Source organism: Bos indicus x Bos taurus, chromosome 26 (assembly GCF_003369695.1).
Source record: "Bos indicus x Bos taurus breed Angus x Brahman F1 hybrid chromosome 26, Bos_hybrid_MaternalHap_v2.0, whole genome shotgun sequence".
NCBI classification, from domain to species: Eukaryota; Metazoa; Chordata; class Mammalia; order Artiodactyla; family Bovidae; genus Bos; species Bos indicus x Bos taurus.
In genome coordinates this window covers 40,870,669-40,892,290 of record NC_040101.1, presented here as the reverse complement: position 1 = coordinate 40,892,290, position 21,622 = coordinate 40,870,669, and the positions used below count along the sequence as shown (strand labels likewise).

The 21,622-nt window shown below is 38.9% G+C and overlaps 1 protein-coding gene across 1 annotated transcript in view; it reads left to right on the top strand.

Annotated features, from left to right (window-relative positions):
* The first annotated feature begins 2,151 nt into the window (after positions 1–2,151).
* Positions 2,152–21,622, top strand: part of LIPN (lipase family member N) — a 33,092-nt gene continuing 13,621 nt past the window's right edge. Inside the window, exons 1-5 of the mRNA XM_027528989.1 lie at positions 2,152–2,155; positions 14,310–14,425; positions 15,793–15,910; positions 18,356–18,554; positions 20,206–20,315. Coding sequence (XP_027384790.1) covers positions 2,152–2,155; positions 14,310–14,425; positions 15,793–15,910; positions 18,356–18,554; positions 20,206–20,315 — 547 coding nt within the window. The remainder of the gene's footprint in view (positions 2,156–14,309; positions 14,426–15,792; positions 15,911–18,355; positions 18,555–20,205; positions 20,316–21,622) is intronic.

Below are 21,622 nucleotides of genomic sequence, written 5' to 3'. Positions count from 1 at the left end.
ATAAATACTGTTTTAAATCACTAAATTTATGGTCATTTGCTATCAGCAGTGGCAAACTACTACTGTTATTATTAATAATGAATTATTATTATTACCATTATCATTATTTTTTTCTTCAGTTAAATGCTCGAGAAATCCTGTTTCTTATTTCATTATTTTTCTCTGTCTTATTTTTCTTCTCATGATGAACTGAGTTGAATATTTCTTGTTATGCAGATCTGCTAGCAATTCATTCTCGCAGTGTGATACCACATTCTCTTGTTGTGGTAAGGACACTTAACGTAAGATTTACCCTCTTACTATGTTTTTAAGTGTATTTTTAAGTGGGTCACCTACCCAGGGGTGTGGGTTTTGATTATACCACGTCTTCACTCCCTTCACTCCTCCTTCCTGTCTTGTTGTTCCTTTTTTTATATCTTTCAGTTCAGTTCAGTTCAGTCGCTCAATTGTGTCCAACTCTTTGTGACCCCATGTATTTTCTGGTAGTGCTCAGATCATTCTCATCGATAGTTGCTTTGTAAATAGTTGTAATTTTGATGTGCTCATAGGAGGAGAGGAGCTCAGTTCTCCCTACTCTGCTATCTTGATCACTTTCCCTACACCATTTTTTTAAATCTGTTTATTTTGCATTGGAGTATAACCAATGAACAGTGTTGTGACAATTTCAGGTGAACAGCAAAGGGACTCAGCCATACATATACATGTATCGCTTCTCCCCCAGACTCCCCTCACATCCCAGCTACCACATAACATTGACCAGAGCTCCCTGTGCTATACAATATGTCCTTGTTGGTTATCCATTTTAATTATAGCAGTGGGTACACAACATTACATCTCTTAATCAGGTAGGATTTTCTTGTTTTTATTCCTACATCTTAAAAAATATTCTATCTTAATTTATAATTTATTTTCAGTAAGAGCCTCAAGGTACATCACCACCATTCTCATCAGTCATATCAATTTAATATTTTTGGTTTGAATTACATGTTCAGGAATCTGAACTAACAACTTCCAGAGGGGAGAACATTTTAATATGGAACCATTTTTCAGTTCCACTATAAAGCTTCTGTGCATAGGACTTGGGGAGTCAGAGTCTCCTTGGTGACATCAAGTCTTTGTAATCCTTACCAGTTATTAATATAAAAATTTTACCGTGCACCTCTTGTGGTTTCTTGGTGGCTCAGTTGATGAAGAATCTTCCTGCAATGCAGGAGCCCTGGATTTGATCCCTGGGTTAGGAAGATCCCCTGAAGAAGAGAACAGCTACCCACTCCAGTATTTTGGCCTGGAAAATTGCGTGGACTGTACAGTCCATGGGGCCACAAAGCGTTGGACATGACTGAGAGGTTTTCACACACACACACACACACACACACACGATATTTATTTAGCACTTGTTAGCTTATTTGGCATTTATCAAAGGCATAGCCAAAGATGTCTATTCCTGTCCCTGTTTCTGTGATCCAGTACTATGCTTATCTTATTTTAAGGAAGACCATTGATGCTCAGAAGACTTAAATACTAACTCAGACAAATATTTAAGAATAACAGTCAAATCTGGATCTTGAGTGCAGAGTTATTGAAATCCAAATTCTAGCTCTTGATACTTCCTGGTATTGTTCCCTAAAGATGTAGATGAGGAAATCCAATATAGATTGTCCTGGTCAGGGAAGGTCCTGCTTATTAGAGAATTTCTGAGGCTTTGTACAGTGGGTAAGGGCAGAATTTAATACACATTTTTACTTAAGAGAGAAGTCTATAAAGTAAACAGGGGGCTTCCCTGGTGCTCAGTGGTAAAAAACCTGTCTGCCAGTGCAGGAGACATGGGTTCAATCCCGGATCAGGGAAGATCCTAGATGCTTTGGAGCAGCTAAACCCACACACCACAACTATTGAGCCTGTGCTCTGGAGCCCAGGAGCCACAACTACTGAAGCCTGCACACACTAGAGTTCATGCTGTGCAACAGGAGAAGCCACACCATGAGCACCAGAGAGTAGCCCCCACTCCCTGCAACTAAAGAAAAGAGCAATGAGGACACAGCATGCATTTATTTATTTAAATAAAATTTAAGATTAAACAGGGAGACTAAAGCAAAATCACCAGAGAACAGAAAGGGAGTGGCTGAACCAGAAACAAGGACAGGGTATAAGATGGGTAATAGAGCAGGAGTGTGGGTGACTAAATGAAACAGGCTACCCAGGTTCTGAGTCAAAATTAGGTTGGCAGAGAGCAAAGCCAGATCTGGCAGCCTGGTTGGTATTTATCTGCCAATGTGTTGATAGGTGTGTTCTGACAGTTTTTCCATAGTCACACTTTCAGATAGCAAACGCTTGACCCTACCCAATGTAATATCCATGGAGACCTGTCTTGCAACACTGGAGAATTACCCAACCCTTAACATAACAATCTTCCTTTCCACATTTAGTTGAGTCAGAAATTTGGGGAAGTCACTATTTTTTGTAAGAAAAGGCCTTTCCTTCATCTTCATACCTGAGATTGCCTAAATGAGGCTGAACATTTCACACTTTCTTTCACATCTTCCAGATCCAGTCCTTTCAGTGTTGATTCCAAATATTGTGTCCTACACACCAGTGTGATGTTACATGGATACATCTGGCTCAGTGGAATGAACTAGTTCTGTTAGTCCTTCCTTTAAAGGACCTCAAGGATAATACCAGTAGTTATAAAGATCATCATAATGAAAATCATTCTCATTTCTGTACCATGTTGTGTTCTACTCAAGGTGCTTTTAGAGCTGTAATTATCTTTCTTTTTAATGATTGAGAGGTAACAAGAAATGGTTATGGATAATGCTAATGTTGGGCTTCCCCAGTGGCTAAGTGGTAAAGAATCCACCTGCAATTCTAGAGATGAAGGTTCAATCCCTGGGTCAGGAAGGAGAAGGGAATGGCAATTCACTCCAGCATTCTTGTCTTGGAAATCCCATGGACAGAGGAGCCTGGCAGGCTACAGGCCATGGTGTCACAAAAGAGTTTGACATGACTTAGCAACTAAACAACAACAACAAATACTCATGTTAGCATTAGATATTGGAAGTTCCAGAGCCAACTCCACAATTGATTAGCCACATGACACCAAAAATATCATGTATCATTGACTCCAGCAATTTCCTTTTATACAAAATAGTGACATTCTTTCCTGCCTACATCATCTGCTGTCACGGATACCAAAGATGTATTAATACATGAAGCATATTTGTAAAGCACAGTACCTAAACATAGGCCCTGAAGTCAATTGTTTAGATTCGGTTCCTAGCCCTATTATTATCTTTATATCCATAGACAAGTTAATGAATCACTTTAATCACATTTTCCTACCTGTGAGATGGAAATATTTGTTGTCGTTTAGTCACTACATTGTGTCTGAATATTTTGGGGGGTTCCAGCCCTCTAGGATCCTCTCTATATGGGATTTCCCAGGTAAGAATACTGGAGTGGGTTGTCAATTTCTTCTCCAGGGGATCTTCCCAACCCAGAGATAGAACTCACGTCTCCTGCATTAGCAGGCAGATTCTTCACCACTGAGCCACCAGAGAAGCCTGGAGACAACACTAGTACCTTGATTATTGAGTTGTTATGAGATAATGCATTAAAAGAATTTAACACAATGCCCGTTACATAGAAAGGGATTAATAAATATTATTTATAAAATGCTGGGTGGGGCACTTCCCTGGTGGCTCACACGGTAAAGAATCTGCCTGCAGTGCAAGAGACCTGGCTTCGATCCCTGGGTCGGGAAGATCCCCTGGAGAAGGGAATGGCAAACTACTCCAGAATTCTTGCCTAGAAAATTCCATAGACAGAGAAGCCTGGTGGGGGTATAGTCCATAGTGTTGCAAAGAGTCACACACAACTGAGCGACTTTCACTCATACAAAGATAATTGATTAATATATTTAATTATTATCAAATTCCCATATGGAAAATATAAATCTTAATTTACATAGGAATTAAGTATACCAAGACATTAAATGACATATGCAAAATCCTATTTTCCTGCCATCTTGAGACTTTGATATATTTATCTTACTAAACATTAAAAATAGAAATCATCTCTACCTATTATTTTGAAACACTTCACATTTGCCAGGTATTATACTAAGTGCTTTCTATACATTATCTTGTTGGATTCTCATAATAGTCCTGAAAATGGACTCCATGTTCTGTCCATTTTACACATCTTTATAGACATAACAGTATGTTTGTAAAATTAATAACTTGCTGAAGTAATAGACCCACTATTTGGGGGAAAAGTTATCTCAATATGGGGGTCAGTATTGTTGATTAACCATGATGCTATATTGCTTCTCACAATGCAGTATTGCCAGAATAATAGCATTTGTCAAGTAATTAATCTCCATTTATTCACACAAGCAATTAAATAGGCTCTAAGATTTTATCCAGTGCCAGACTGCCTGATACAATGGAGGGAGAAAGAGAAGAAGCATGTGCACAGAAATAAGAATTAATATTTATTTCCTACTATGCACCAAGACCAAACTAGACATATATTATCTCATTTAGTCCTTACAATGGCTTATGAGTTAGATATTAGTATATCTGTTTTATATATGAAGAGGATAAGTAGTTGAAATAACTAGGGTACCCAAAATCAAACAGCAAATAACTAGCTGGTTACTCTAATTCTCAACAGCACTTTCCTGTGCTCTCAATGTTATGATCTAGGTGTGCCTATGTGCTGTACTTAGTTGTTTAATTCTGTCCAATTCTTTGCAACCCCATAGACTGTAACCCACCAGATTCCTCTGTCCATGGGGATTCTCCAGTCAAGAATACTGGTGTGGGTTGTCATGACCTCCTCCAGGGCATTTTCCGAGCCCAGTGATCAAACCCAGGTCTCCCACATCGCAAGCTGATTCATTATCATCTGAGCCACCAATGAACCCCAGGTATGAATATAGTCATACATGAAAAAGGGATGATTACACAAGGCTAAAGTGTCTGAGAAGACATCCCAGAGGAGGAAATAAATGATCTAAGTTTTAAGGGAAGACTTGGGTGTCTACAGACAAAAGAAAAAGCAGAGAATGTGAAGTCTATCCATTTCTAAATGGACATGAGTGGGAAAACAGGTGTCTTGTGACAGTGGTTCTGTCTGTCTCATTCATGATTGCACCCACAACTACCCAGGCACATTCAGTGATCAATAAATAGCTGTTGAATGGCTGGCCATCTCTGTCCTCTAAGCACTTGACTAGGTATTATGGAAACTGGAATACTTTTCATACATGCAATGAATACATATTTGGCTAAGACTCATTTCTCAAAAATGTCTTAGCATACTTAAATAAAAGAGCTATAGGTGTGAGGGGGAGTATTAAAGAAGATCTGAATGTTGGCAGGGGAAGGCTGGCTGGCAGGGCACCAAAAATTTTCACAGGGAGGCACCTCTTTGGTGACTATGGCATATCAGACTGGCCAATCTTAGCACTTGACTTGTCAGTGTCCCAGAAATGATTGCACTTACCCATGCTGAACACTTAACGCATGTTTCAGTCACGTAACTGAAACTTACAAGAAGGTGAAAAGCATAAATCAGAACATGTCTTTATAATTTAAACTAAAAACTATAGTTGTCAAAGGAACTATTTCAATTTTTTGGCCACAGCAGTGCATTCTTTCCCTGTAATAAAACACATAGGAATCCCCAGTATAAAAATGTTACTTGTTTATGCAAGGGAAGAAAACACAGAGGAAGTATATGGTTTAGCAAAAATTACCACCTAAAAAATAATTCAAGTACATTGAGCCATTTTCCATAAGGAAATAACTGTAAGTACTTTACATGAATTATCTTATTTAATCTTAATAATCACCATTTAAAATGATATCATTATTATCCCCATTTTATAGACTAAGGAATTGAAGTTTGGAGCTATTGAGCCACTTCTCCCAACATATTACCTCTCTAACTCTGAAATCTTGACTTTGGATACCAAGCTCTTTATCTTTGTGCAATAATGTTGTATTTATTATGAACTATTAATAACTAGGCATTCAAAACATGAAGGGCAATAAGGTAGACACCATGCCTTCCCAAATGGAACTTAAAGGCTAATGAAAAAAAATCAGATATTTTATAGCTACTTACTCACATAATTAAATCTAAATGTAACTGTAATGAATCACCAATAAGGAGTCCACTCTCATCAAAGTGGACAGGCAATTCTTTGAGGAAATGAAATTTTGGCTGAGATCTGTACATTCTGCCAGTTGTTACAGATAGGGAACTAGCTCTCAGTGGCAAGGAGATAGGCTTACTAAAGAAAGTTGAAGAAGCACAGGAGGAAAATGGGGCAAGATGAGTTTAAAGAGATGGACACTGGTTTTACGCTTTCCTTGCCACTCACTGAAGTTTGGATGCTAAGTCATTAAGGACTTTTAATCTCAAGAATGCTTAAAACAGAATCAGATCTGTGATTTAAAATGATGACAAGAGTTTGCATAATGAGAACAAATGAGACAGATGCAGAAAATTTAGTTAGAAGATTGCAGTGGTCCAGCTAGTAATGAAGATAGCTTGGGCTACTATGTGGCTATTGAATTAGCCAGAAACAAAGATATTCTCAGCTCAATATTAAGGAATCAGGGCTCTTTTAGGGACAATTTGTGTTGATACTCACAATCTCAAAGCAAAATCTCTCAGGTAAGCTGCTGTTCTATTTACACACATATATACCTATGACCATCCTAGACAGCATATTAAAAAGCAGAGACATTACTTTGCTGACAAAGGTTCATCTAGTCAAGCCTATGGTTTTTCCAGTGGTCATGTATGGATGTGAGAACTGGACTATAAAGAAAGCTGAGCACTGAAGAATTGATGCTTTTGAACTGTGGTGTTGGAGCAGACTCTTGAAAGTCCCTTAGACTGCAAGGAGATCAAACCAATCAATCCTAAAGGAAATCTGTCCTGAGTATTCATTGGAAGGACTGATGCTGAAGCTGAAACTCCAGTACTTTGACCACCTGATGCAAAGAACTGACTCATTGGGAAAGACCCTGATGCTGGGAAATATTGAAGGCAGAAGGAGAAGGGCATGGCAGAGGATGAGATGGTTGGATGGCATGACTGACTGGATGGACATGAGTTTAAGCGAACTCCAGGAGTTGGTGATGTACAGGGAAGCCTGGCATGCCGCAGTCCATGGGGTCGCAAAGAATTGGACACGACTGAGCAACTGAAATGAACTGATACCTGTTGCTATTTATTCAATCAATACTCTCAGAAGAGTTAAGTCCAGGAAGCTGTCAAATCTGTAAATAAGTTTAAATAATATTATTTTGGTGACATTTTGTCTTAGGAAATGTTAAATCTTAAAAAAAAAAAAAACTTTTAAATAGTAGTTTGCATTTATTATTGGAGTAGATAGAGTCAGTGTAACAAACCATTCTTCCAGATGTAGTGACCACAAGAGAACACTGTTGGATATCACACTTTTGATAAAGGACTGTAGCTAAGTATTTATGCTCACATCTTTTTTGCTGGACAGTAAGGCTCAAAGCTCATTTGGAGAGCAGAGGCCAAGCACTTGAGAAGATACGGCTGATGATTCAAATAGTAGGAGGTTTGATAGGCAGATACTCAATTCATGTCAAATATAAGGAGAGCATAGCAACCCACTCTAGTATTCTTGCCTGGAGAACTCCATGGACAGAGGAGCCTGGCAGGCTACATACAGTCCATGGGATCACAAAGAGTCGGACACGACTGAAGTGACTTAGCACAGCACATGTAAGATACAAAGTTATGTATTTGGGGTGAGTACGATATGAAAAATAAAGAATCTGGTTGAAAAGTTTCAACAAAATAAAAGGAAAAACAAGAAAAAAGAAACATAAGCCTGAGAGTACAGAGCTGCAATCTCCAATAAATACCACTAGTCAGATGTGACTGTAAAGAAGGAAGGAAGGAAGTGAAGTCACTCCGTCGTGTCCAACTCTTTGCGACCCCATGGACTGTAGCCCACCAGGCTTCTCTGTCCATGGGATTCTCCAGGCAAGAATACTGGAGTCGGTTACCATTTCCTTCTCCAGGGGATCTTCCTGACCCAGGGATCAAACCTGGGTCTCCAGCATTTGAGGCAGACACTTTAACCTCTGAGCCACCAGGGAAGCCCCAGATGTGACTGTTCAGCCCTTTAAATGAGGTAATACTAATGGAGATGTGCTACACTATAACATAATATTCAAACTTAAAGACTTAGTGCAAAAAAAAAAAAGAATGGAAAATTTCTCAATAATGATATTGATTACATGTTGAAATGATAATATTTTGGATCTAATGGCTTAAAAGAAATAGAAATAAAATTAAATTTTATAAAATGATTATAAAATGAATTGTAAATAAAAATTTGATGTCATCTGTTCTTTTTTTAATTTTTTTTATTTGTCATTTGTTCTTTATACTTTAAAACTTGTGGCTGTAAGAAAATGTAAATTGTATATGTAGTTCACATTACATTTCTACTGGACAGCACTGGTATAGAGAAAAGAATAAAGGTAAGTGTCCCCTATGAAATATGATAGAAAAATGTGAATAATTATGCATTTCTAAATTTTTTTAAATATATGGAGAAATGAGAGAATGTAGATTGTGTCAAAGACATCAGATTGTGCCATAGTGGTCACCAAACTTAAGGATAGTTTGGAGTCTGAATGGAAGAAAAACTATTGAGTAATAATTTTTTATTTTATTAGTGTGCAATGCACTTTACAGATACAGTGGACTTATTCCAGGTTAGTATAAAGCAAGATTGTTTATTCCTATGAATTTACTGGAAAAAGACGACTTTGTGCCTTTACAAGAAAATCGGTTGGAAGTCTCTAGATTCTTTAAATAAACCTCAAAGCTGAGTAAGATTATGAGAAGGCAATGATGTTGAAATCCTTCTGGGATTTAAGCTAATCTACAATCCATAAAGACCTGAGAAGTTTAACTATATTTATGCTATTTCCACAAGAAGTCATAGCAACATTTGTGCTTCCTAGAATTCTCCAATGAGTTCATTGAAATTTTGTTAAAAGGATTGTTTTTAAAATCTCAACCCATGAGAGGATCCAGACAAATCTACACACCTCTGCCACTGCCACACACACCTTTGCCCACTGTCACTGAAGGCAAAGTATGGTTGTCTTTTTCATCAAAGAGACTGAATGAGTGTGGACTGGGACTTAAGCTTTCCACCTACTCCAACAAGCTGAGTGTTTCCTTTCACTCTACATTTGTTTAATTGGCTCAAATGGAACAGATCTTAGGATCTGGACAAATATGAACATTCGTGTTTTTGAAAGGATTTGGGAATGAGTCCAGACTAATAGAACTGGAACTACTTTATCCTGGGCAGCAACTTACCATTCTTCCCACTGGAAAAAGAAAGAGATTCAATTACTGCTAGGGCTTTGCCAGCATTCAAAATGAAGTAGGAAATGAAGGCACTTCTGCCTCTGTCATCCAGTATTTTAGGTGGGGTTTAGAGCTAAATTGTCTTCATTCTCCTCAGGTCTCTATGCCAAAGTTAACAGCTGGTCAAATCCCTTTGGCATAAGGGTTCATTTCCTCTGCTACATTGATATGTCCAAACACTCTCTGGCCTCAAAGGTGAACCTGCTGCTGCTGCTAAGTCGCTTCAGTCGTGTTCGACTCTGGGCGACCCCATAGACAGAAGCCCACCAGGCCCCACTGTCCCTGGGATTCTCCAGGCAAGAACACTGGAGTGGGTTGCCATTTCCTCCTCCAATGCATGAAAGTGAAAAGTGAAAGTGAAGTCGCCCAGTCATGTTCAACTCTTAGCGACCCCATGGACTGCAGCCTACCAGGCTCCTCCGTCCATGGGATTTTCCAGGCAAGAGTACTGGAGTGGGGTGCCATTGCCTTTTCCAAAGGTGAACCTAGAGCCTGTCATACAGAGGGAAGTAAGTCAGAAAGAGAAACGCAAATCTGTATATTAACATATACGTATGGAATCTAGAAGAATGGTACTGATGAACATATCTGCAGGAAAGGAATGCAGATGCAAATATGAGAATGGACTTGTGACACAGGGGAGGAAGGAGAGGGTGGGACAAATTGAGAGAGTAGCATTGGCATATATACACTACTATATGTGAAGTAGACGGCTAGTGGGAAGGTATTACCCAGGGAGGTCAGCTCAGTGCTCTGTGATGACCTAGAGTGGTAGGGTGGGGGTACGGTGGCGGGGGGACAGAGGCTCAAGAGGGAAGGGGATATAGCTGATTCACATTGTTGTACAGCAGAAACCAACACAACATTGCAAAGCAATATACTCCAATTAAAAAACAAATTTTAAAAAATACAAAAAGAAGCGAATCAGGAAGGCCTCAACTTGTCACCTGTTGCAATCAGTCATTTTCCTGCACGTTGCATGGTACCGGGTGGCTGTCAGCACTTTCACGAACACTGCTTCAGTTGACCCTCCTAGTGAACTCTGGTACTGAGAAGGTAGATGACTGCTAACTCTGATTTTGCCTTAGGATCCTGAGTACACACTTCCACGTTGGCTGCCTTGTTTTGAAAATGTTGCTGAACCCTTCCAAGGGTGACAGACTTTCAATGGAAATGAGGATTCAGTCAAACAGGTTAACCTTGGTTGTGTGTCACTGTCCAGGATTTCTTCATTTCCTCGGGCTTCCTGTCTCTCATTTTGCTAGCTTCTAGCTGCAATCATCATATCTCACTGTCACAAGCAAAAGTTCAGAAGTCCCTCATCGATAAGGAGTCCTGAGGAACAGGAGAAGCTCTCTTAACTAGGTAAGATCAAGACTCAGAACACCCGGGAGGCAGGTGGGGAGTGGGAGCCAGTGATGGGGCTCTGCACCAAGGCTTCCTGTGTTCCTGTCCTCTTGGCGCTGTAACCTTGGACAGATCTTTAATCTCTCTAAGCTTTCGCTAGTTTCATTGATAAAATGAGGATAATAACAGTAGCTATTTCCATGGCATTTCTTCAATATCTAAATAACATACATGAAACATTTAGAACAGGGCCTGGCACAAGCTGAGCCCTCAATACACATTAGCTATTATTAATTTCAAAAATGGCTTTAATTACATAACATTTGTAGCTATAAAATCAACTGCAGCCAGATAACAAGTTTATGGAAAGCTACTGAACTTCAAAAGTAAACTCTGAATTTCTCTAGAAGTCTGTCATTAAATTATTACCATAAAGTTTCTCTGATGTTACTCTTGCTCGTTCTTAGATTAAAAAAAAAAAAAAATAGTGAAAGAGCTTACACTACGACTAATGCTTGTCACTGATCCTCCCTACAATCCCATAAGGTAGGTTGTTTTATTATCCTAATATCACCAGCAGGAAAAACAAGAGACAAAGCTACTGAATAACTTGCCCAAGGTCAGAAATCTTGTTCATGGTGAGGCTGGACTTCAAATTCAGACCACTGAACTGCAGCTCCCCTTTGATAAGTACTCTGCATTGTGATGTTGGTCAAACTGCTTTGAGGAGGCATGCTTTTAAACTGTGCTAAAGAAGAGACACTGAACATTCAAATGTGCAAAATTTGCCTTTGGTTGTTTACAAGAGAGATAGTTACATCATTTTAAACTCACCATAAACCTGTTTTCACATCACTTGAAACTCACCATAAACCTGTTTGTTTGAAGCTTCATTGTTCATTGCTCTTGTTTATTTTGTGGGATGTTAGAGGAGCTTAAAGGATAACTCCATTTTTAGCTTCTCTATGGTGTGGAAACTTGTCCTCTGACTCTTTATATATCCTGGCAACTCACAGTTAAGCAAAGATTTAAATTAAGTGAAAATCCTGTATTAAAATAAGAGAAAACATTAGCCTTCACTAGTTCGTTGTTTTTTTTTTTTTAAACTTTACAAATTGTATTAGTTTTGCCAAATATCAAAATGAATCCACCACAGGTATACATGTGTCCCCCATCCTGAACCCGCCTCCCTCCTCTCTCCCCATACCATCCCTCTGGGTAGTTCCAGTGCACTAGCCCCAAGCATCCAGTATGGTGCATTGAACCTGGACTGGCAACTCGTTTCATACATGATATTATACATGTTTCAATGCCATTCTCCCAAATCTTCCCACCCTCTCCCTCTGCAACAGAGTCCATAAGACTATTCTATACATAAATGTCTCTTTTGCTGTCTCGTACACAGGGTTATTGTTAGCATCTTTCTAAATTGCATATATATGCGTTAGTGTACTGTATTGGTGTGTTTCTTTCTGGCTTACTTCACTCTGTATAATAGGCTCCAGTTTCATCCACCTCATTAGAACTGATTCAAAGGTATTCTTTTTAATGGCTGAGTAATACTCCATTGTGTATATGTACCACAGCTTTCTTATCCATTCATCTGCTGATGGGCATCTAGGTTGCTTCCATGTCTTGGCTATTATAAACAGTGCTGCGATGAACATTGGGGTACACGTGTCTCTTTCCCTTCTGATTTCCTCAGTGTGTATGCCCAGCAGTGGGATTGCTGGATCATAAGGCAGTTCTATTTCCAGTTTTTTAAGGAATCTCCACACTGTTCTCCATGGTGGCTGTACTAGTTTGCATTCCCACCAACAGTGTAAGAGGGTTCCCTTTTCTCCACACCCTCTCCAGCATTTATTGCTTGTAGACTTTTGGATCGCAGCCATTCTGACTGGTGTGAAATGGTACCTCATAGTGGTTTTGATTTGCATTTCTCTGATAATGAGTGATGTTGAGCATCTTTTCATGTGTTTGTTAGCCATCTGTATGTCTTCTTTGGAGAAATGTCTATTTAGTTCTTTGGCCCATTTTTTGATTGGGTCATTTATTTTTCTGGAGTTGAGCTGTAGGAGTTGCTTGTATATTTTTGAGATTAGTTGTTTGTCAGTTGCTTCATTTGCTATTATTTTCTCCCATTCTGAAGGCTGCCTTTTCACCTTGCTAATAGTTTCCTTTGTTGTGCAGAAGCTTTTAAGTTTAATTAGGTCCCATTTGTTTATTTTTGCTTTTATTTCCAATATTCTGGGAGGTGGGTCATAGAAGATCCTGCTGTGATGTATGTCGGAGAGTGTTTTGCCTATGTTCTCCTCTAGGAGTTTTATAGTTTCTGGTCTTACATTTAGATCTTTAATCCATTTTGAGTTTATTTTTGTGTATGGTGTTAGAAAGTGTTCTAGTTTCATTCTTTTACAAGTGGTTGACCAGTTTTCCCAGCACCACTTGTTAAAGAGATTGTCTTTAATCCATTGTATATTCTTGCCTCCTTTGTCAAAGATAAGGTGTCCATATGTGTGTGGCTTTATCTCTGGGCTTCCTATTTTGTTCCATTGATCTATATTTCTGTCTTTGTGCCAGTACCATACTGTCTTGATGACTGTGGCTTTGTAGTAGAGCCTGAAGTCAGGTAGGTTGATTCCTCCAGTTCCATTCTTCTTTCTCAAGATCGCTTTGGCTATTCGAGGTTTTTTGTATTTCCATACAAATTGTGAAATTATTTGTTCTAGCTCTGTGAAGAATACCGTTGGTAGCTTGATAGGGATTGCACTGAATCTATAAATTGCTTTGGGTAGTATACTCATTTTCACTATATTGATTCTTCCAATCCATGAACATGGTATATTTCTCCATCTATTAGTGTCCTCTTTGATTTCTTTCACCAGTGTTTTATAGTTTTCTATGCATAGGTCTTTAGTTTCTCTAGGTAGATATATTCCTAAGTATTTTATTCTTTCCATTGCAATGGTGAATGGAATTGTTTCCTTAATTTCTCTTTCTGTTTTCTCATTATTAGTGTATAGGAATGCAAGGGATTTCTGTGTGTTGATTTTATATCCTGCAACTTTACTATAATCATTGATTAGTTCTAGTAATTTTCTGGTGGAGTCTTTAGGGTTTTCTATGTAGAGGATCATGTCATCTGCAAATAGTGAGAGTTTTACTTCTTCTTTTCCAATTTGGATTCCTTTTATTTCTTTTTCTGCTCTGATTGCTGTGGCCAAAACTTCCAAAACTATGTTGAATAGTAATGGTGAAAGTGGGCACCCTTGTCTTGTCCCTGACTTTAGAGGGAATGCTTTCAATTTTTCACCATCTGGAACTGAACTATGTCAGGGCAGTTTCTATGTGAAAAAATAGATTAATCGTGTTCAGAGTTGGCTCACTGTATTTACTCCCTTCTACACTGTCTCAGCTTTCTCAGGATGTTATTCAAGTTTTCACGGGGGGACTATTTCTTTCATTAATCACTTTTGACATATAACAACTTGTGGTTATTAAATGTTTTCTATCAGGCATTCCCACCATGTGGCTGTTTCTAACAACAGCCTATTTGATTTGTGGAACTCTAAATGCTGCTGGATTCTTCAATTTGGAAAAAGAAGCAAATCCTGAAGTGTGGATGAGTACTGTAAGTGATGGAGAATTCCAAAGAACATCAAGTAAAGCAAATTAATAGGTTGTAAGATTATTGAAGTTCCTGTTATAGCAGAAAATCTCTGATATAGACTAAACATAAGTGATTTTTAGAGATTTTCTGGTGGCTCAGACAGTAAAGAATGCCTGCAGTGTAGGAGACCTGAGTTTGATCCCTGGGTAGGGAAGATCCTGGAGAAGGGAATGACTGCCCACTCCAGTATTCTTGCCTGGAGAATTCCATGGGCAGAGGAGCCAGGAGAGCTACAGTCCATGGGGTCTCAAAGAGTTAGACATGACTGGCAACTGAGCAAACACAGATTTTAAGCCCTCTGGACAATATATGTGACTGCCCTCTACTGGACCGTGGTTTTATTCCTTTGAACCAAGTGCAGTCTCACAGTTGACATTTGTATATATAAACATCAATTGTTTTATATATATGTGTGTGTGTGTGTGAGTCACTTTGCTGTAGCCCTAAAACTAAAACGACATTGTTAATCAACTATACCCCAGTATAAAATAAAAACTTCAGAAAGATGTAATACCTACATTCTGTGTATACACAATGGAACTTTACTCAGCTGTAAAAAGAATAATGCCATTTGCAGTTATATTGATGGGCCTAGAGATTATCATACCATGTAAGTCAGAAAGAGAAAGACAAATAGCATATGAAGTCACTGACATATGAAATCTGAAATATGATACAAATGAACTTATCAAGAGTTGGACACAACTGAGTGACTGAACTAACTAACGAAACGGGAGCAGACTCACAGAGAACAGATTTGTGGTTACAAAGGAAGGGGGACGGGGAGGGTTTGGGATTAGCAAGTGCAAACTATTATGTATAGAATGGATAAACAACAAGGTCCTATCGTCTCCTGCCTAGCACAGGGAACTATATTCAATATCCTATAATAAACCGTAATGGAAAAGAATATGAAAAAGAATATATATAATACATATATATTGTGTATATGTGTATAAAACTGAATTGGTTTGCTATACACCAGAAACTAACACAAATTTGTAAATTAACTACATTTCAATTAAAATATGTCTATATGTACTTTAAAAGAGACAACTGACTTGAGAATATAGTTTTGTCAGAAGAACGGGTCAAAGGTAGATATTATCTCCAAATCCCCCAAAGCATTCACCACTAGCAGACACTTTCTAATAGTCTACTTATTTTTTTAATTATGACTTTATGTAGTAAATTAATCTCACTGTTACCTGGGGCTGCAGATTTCAAATAATTTACCCTAATAAGCACACACTAGCTGCTCTGTTCTGGCTCCTTTTGATAACCTTTAGAGAAAATGTGTAGCTAATGCTTCTATTTTTACTGAGCAGAGTGAAATCATCACCTATAATGGCTACCCCAGTGAGGAGTATGAAGTAACCACTCAAGACGGGTACATACTCAGCGTCAATCGGATTCCCCATGGGCGAAAAGACACCAAGATCACAGGTACAAGACATGTCTATCTTGAGAAGGAGAATTGCACATGACTAAAATTTAGTACAGGAGAAGTTACTGGCTGTTCATTAAGATAGTGACTGATTTATCAAAATTGGTTTGAATTTTGGATTCATTTTTATACAGTTAACAGGAAGTCTCATTGTATTCCAATTCTCTGAAGGCAGGGAAGAACTGAAAATTACAAATGGCAAGACTGATCTAGTTGACTGCTGCCAGACTTGCTTCTTAGGGAGTCAATGTGGAGGTGGAGCCTACCTTATGTCAACTCATTGCTTATATTTCACGTGAGAAATTGCTGTATTCCCATAAAGTGGATTTCCTCATTTTTGGAAAGAGATTGTGTATATGCGTCAATCCCAATCTCCCAATTTCTCCCACACAACCCCCTTTCTCCCTAGATATCCATGTATTTGTTCTCTACATCTGTGTCTCTATTTCTGCTTTGTAAATAAGATCATCTATACCACTTTTCTAGATTCCATATATATGTGCTAATATAAGATATTTGTTTTACTTTTTCTGACTTACTTCACTCTGTATGCCACTCTGTAGGTCCATTCATATCTCTACAAATGACCCAATTTCATTCCTTTTCATGGCTGAGATGTATTCCATTACATACATGTACCACATTTTCTTTATCCATTCCTCTATTGACGAACATTTAGGTTCCTTCCATGTCCTGGCTATTGCAAACAGTACTGCTATGTATCCTTTTGAACTATGAGGGAAATGTAACCACAAATCTTCCGAGAAGGGAGAGAGAAGAGTAAGCAAAGTATCTGCAAAGGCTCAGTGGTCTTTATTTACCAAATCATTTACTGTGATCGCTCTGCATTATCTCATCTCCCATCCACATTCAGAGGCAGCTAAAATCATGTTGCTTAAGAATTCAAGAGTTTCAAAATGAAAAAATGGGAGTGTGACATGGGTAGGATTACTATATAAAATATGAGATGCCCAGTTAAAGTTGAATTTCAGATAAAGAGCAAATGAGTTTTTCATATGCCTCATTTTATGATATACTTATATTAAAAAGCTGCTGCTGCTGATGCTAAGTCACTTCAGTCGTGTCCAACTCTATGCGACCCCATAGATGGTAGCCTACCAGGTTCCCCCGTCCCTGGGATTCTCCAGGCAAGAACACTGGAGTGGGTTGCCATTTCCTCCTCCAATGCATGAAAGTGAAAAGTGAAAGTGAAGTCGCTCAGTCGTGTCCAACTCCTAGTGACCACATGGACTGCAGCCTACCAGGCTCCTCCGTCCATGGGATTTTCCAGGCAAGAGTACTGGAGTGGGTTGCCATTGCCTTCTCCTATATTAAAAAGCTGCTGCTGCTAAGTCGCTTCAGTCATGTCCAACTCTGTGCGACCCCATAGGTGGCAGCCCACCAGGCTCCCCCGTCCCTGGGATTCTCTAGGCAAGAACACTGGAGTGGGTTGCCATTTCCTTCTCCAATGCATGAAAGTGAAAAGTGAAAGGGAAGTCGCTCAGTCGTGTCCAACTCTTAGCAACCCTATGGACTGCAGCCTACCAGGCTCCTTCATCTATGGGATTTTCCAGGCAAGAGTACTGGAGTGGGGTGCCATTGCCTTCTCTGATATTAAAAAGCTTGTTCATTATTAATATGAAATGTAAATTTAACAGGGCATCTTGGGTCTTTTTGTTTATCTTTATTTTTGTTTTTGCTAAATCTTGCAACACCAAGCATGATGAAGAGTTGGGGGGAGCCACTATGAAGTATAAAAGGACAAACATTTATAGGAAAGACTTTGCTTAAGAAGGGAGGATAGAGGAGAAGGCAATGGCACCCCACTCCAGTACTCTTGCCTGGAAAATCCCATGGATGGAGAGCCTGGTAGGCTGCAGTCCATGGGGTCACTAAGAGTTGAACACGACTGAGCAACTTCACTTTCACTTTTCACTTTCATGCATTGGAAAAGGAAATGGCAACCCACTCCAGTGTTCTTGCCTGGAGAATCCCAGGGACGGGGAAGCCTGGTGGGCTGCCGTCTATGGTGTCGCACAGAGTCAGACACGACTGACGTGACTTAGCAGCAGCAGCAGCAAAGTTTCTAACCCGGTGGGTGCTCCTGCTCAGTATTACCGGAGACATTTGGAAATAGACATTTCCCATTTAGCTGTGTTTCCTCCGAGATGGGTTGGAAGGAGATTAGCACATATGCACCTCCTGGGCCTTGAAGCCTGATGTTCACTTTCTCTCTCCCTCTCGTTTAAAAAAAAAAAAAAGAAGGGAGGATAGAATTTGGACAAGATTGGGAATTAAAATATATTTATTATGTGTCTTTTTTTGGTTTTGGTTTTTTCCAATGGGGGGTGTGTGTGTGTGTGTGTGTGCGCGTGTGATTCTTATGTTTCTGAGACGCTTTAGTTGTTATAAATTTCTCTCTCTGCCTTCTTGCCTCCCTCTAGGTGCCCGACCAGTTGTATATCTACAGCATGCCCTGTTTTCAGACAATACCTCCTGGCTTGAGAATTTTGCCAACGGCAGCCTTGGATTCCTTCTAGCTGATGCTGGTTATGATGTATGGATGGGGAACAGTCGGGGGAACACTTGGTCAAGAAGACACAAAACACTCTCAGTGAACGAAGAGAAATTCTGGGCCTTTAGGTAAACTATATCTAAGAAAGACCATGAACACAATTTGAGACAAGTCCTTTAAATATAATAGTGTGGACGGTATTAATAATAATGTATGATACTTGGAGTCACACAGCTCCTTGCAGTCTCTACTAACAGCTCAAAGGAAAGAAACAGCAGACGCTCTGATTTACACTGATTCTTAGACAAGTGAATTATCATTTCAACAAGGTCATTTTAACATACGTTCCTATCCAATACAAAGTATGCCTCGAACGACAGCTTAGAAAATTTCTGGAACAAAGTATGCACTCATGCAGCCAATATTTACTGAGTGCATATTCTATGTACTGTTCTAGTCCCTGAGCATTCAAGAGTAAACCAGCCTCCACCTTCACGAAGCTTATATTTTTATCCTAGTGATGCTATTACAATTTTTTTTCTCTTGGACTGTCAATTAGTTTTGTAAAGATGATGTATATCAGTACTATATTATACCTACAGGAACTGTGGTTGAGAATGTATAGAATACCATTTTCAGGAAAACTCTAATATGAGATCTTTACAACCTTGTTATTAGGCAATAGGAAAGAATCTTTTGACACGCTGACTGTTTGCTTTAATGAAAGTGTTTTCTGCTGTCATCAGAGAAGAGGCTGATGCCTGCAGTATCCTTTCTCAGGCTTAAACTCCCTGGTTGTTTGAAGCCTGCTGCTAGAACAGAACCATATTAATGAAATATTCCATACCTTATTTCTGTACCTACTGACAAGTTGGAAGGAAAGGAAGAATAGGCCAGATTGTTATGGTGAAAGCTTTTGCCCAGGGGGAAGCATCACGAAATACTTCATGTAGCTGGTCCTTGGTTGGGAACTTGCAGCTTGTTTACTGTAAGGCATCACAATGATTCTCTTATACTGGAAAGTATCAATCTATATTTCCTCTCATGTTCTTTTAATAAGCAGGTCCTTAGTTTGTGAAGTACCTAACTCAACCATATATTATGTAAGCATTTTTTGTTCTCTCAACATTTGTATTAATGTTGGCTGAACCAGTACTACAGGATTTTGCTATATATTGAATATAACCATATATGGACAGAAATAATAATAGCAATGTCTGATTGAATGTCTAATTGCTGCTAGAGTCATTCCTTTAATACTATCCAGCCCCCAAAGCTCCCCTGCCATATAGCACTGCCATGCTTATTTTACAGATGATGACACTTAAGCTCAGAGCATTTAAGTAACTTACGGAAAACTACTCAGCTAGTACATGATACAATCATGATTTACAATTACTTCCATTTTGAAATCTGGGTGTTAAATGGCCCTAAGCATCTTGAAGTTCCCTGGGAGAGACTGAGAGAGAGGTGTGCAAACCAGATTAGGTAAAGGGCAGCAAAAGAAATGCAAGAGAAGGGAGTGAAGAGGAAGAATGTCAAGACTGAATTTCAGAAAATGTAGTATACACAAGCCTTGAAATCATTCCTGCTATTAGAAAGTAACACATATAAGCGTAGCAAACAAAAACCACAATAGCCTACATGTAACTGGATAAATAATGAAACACAAACCAAGTAAGTGGACAGCACAAAATTCTGTGTATAAAAAATAAATGAGCAAGTGCTCTGTTTTGAACTTAGCTGCAAATATTTATAAGGTTCTGTTTTATTCTTTAGCTTTCATGAAATGGCCAAATATGATCTCCCTGGAATAATAGACTTCATTGTAAATAAAACTGGTCAGCAGAAGTTGTATTTCGTTGGATATTCACTTGGTACTACAATAGGTATGTTTACAAGGGTCAACATTTTTACAAGGGTCAGAGCCATGCAAGGGTTCACCTTGGAATCAGGAACAGTCACTGTTCTACATTTACAGTGTCCTTAATTATATGTCCTGCGGTGGGAATGTAATTCTAGTGGCTGTAAACCTGAATTCCAGAGACTGTGAGTTTGTAGGAAGAATCTTTCATCCATTTCCAGTCACTGCAGCACAGTTGTAATGGTGATGTAATTTGCCAGGAATTCCAAAGAAATATTTCCGAAGACTGAGTCTCCAGATCTCCTCCAGGCTGAAAAAGTAAAGCCAAATTGCATGAAATATCCTTGAAGAATGTTAAATATACATCAATCATACCTTCCTCACAACCCACATGGACTATTAAAAAATAAAAAAGAGGGATTATATTCATATTTGAACAAATGTTAAAAGATATAGTAATGTTTTCTTTGTGAATCAGAATGCAAAAACTTACTATAATAAGTAAATTGGGCATATACATTCAGTGTATGATTCATGGGTGGCACAAGGGGTAAAGAACCCGCCTGCCAATGCAGGAGACATAAAAGACACGGGTTTGATCCCTAGCTCAGGAAGAGCCCCTGGAGGAGAAAATGGCAACCCACTCCAGTATTCTTGCCTGGAAAATCCCATGAACAGAAGAGCCTGGAGGGCTACAGTCCATAGGGTCACAAAGAGTTGGACACGACTGAAGTGACTTAGCATACAGTTAACTATAAGCACTGTATAGAAAGTTTTTTAAAAGTCCAAGAAATGTACTTTGAATGTATACTTCTTAATGGTTTCCCAAATTTTTTCAAAAAAGAAATCAATAATCTAGCTCCAAATAAAAATTTAAAAACCCTATACTACTAAAAATATGAATTTGTTATCAATCTTCCACTAAAATTTCTAATTTTAAGAGACTGGGTTAAAGGAAAATGTACTCTTAGTTTGGGTGAAACTGTGTGAGAGATAATAAATAATCCTACATTACCACTATTATCATCAAGAACAAACATGTATTTACCAGTGCTTTATACTGATAGAGTAAAAATGAAAGTTGCTCAGTCATGTGTGACTCTTTGTGACTCCGTGGACTATACAATGGAGTATACATGTCTATACATGGGGTATACAGTTCTCCAGGCCAGAATACTGGAGTGGGTAGCCTTTTTCCCTTCTTCTGGGGATCTTCCCGACCCAGGGATCACACCCAGGTCTTCCGCATTGCAGGATTCTTCACCAGCTGAGCCACCAGGGAAGCCTATTTATACTGATAGGCAGCTTACAAATTTAGGAGAGCTGTGAGGC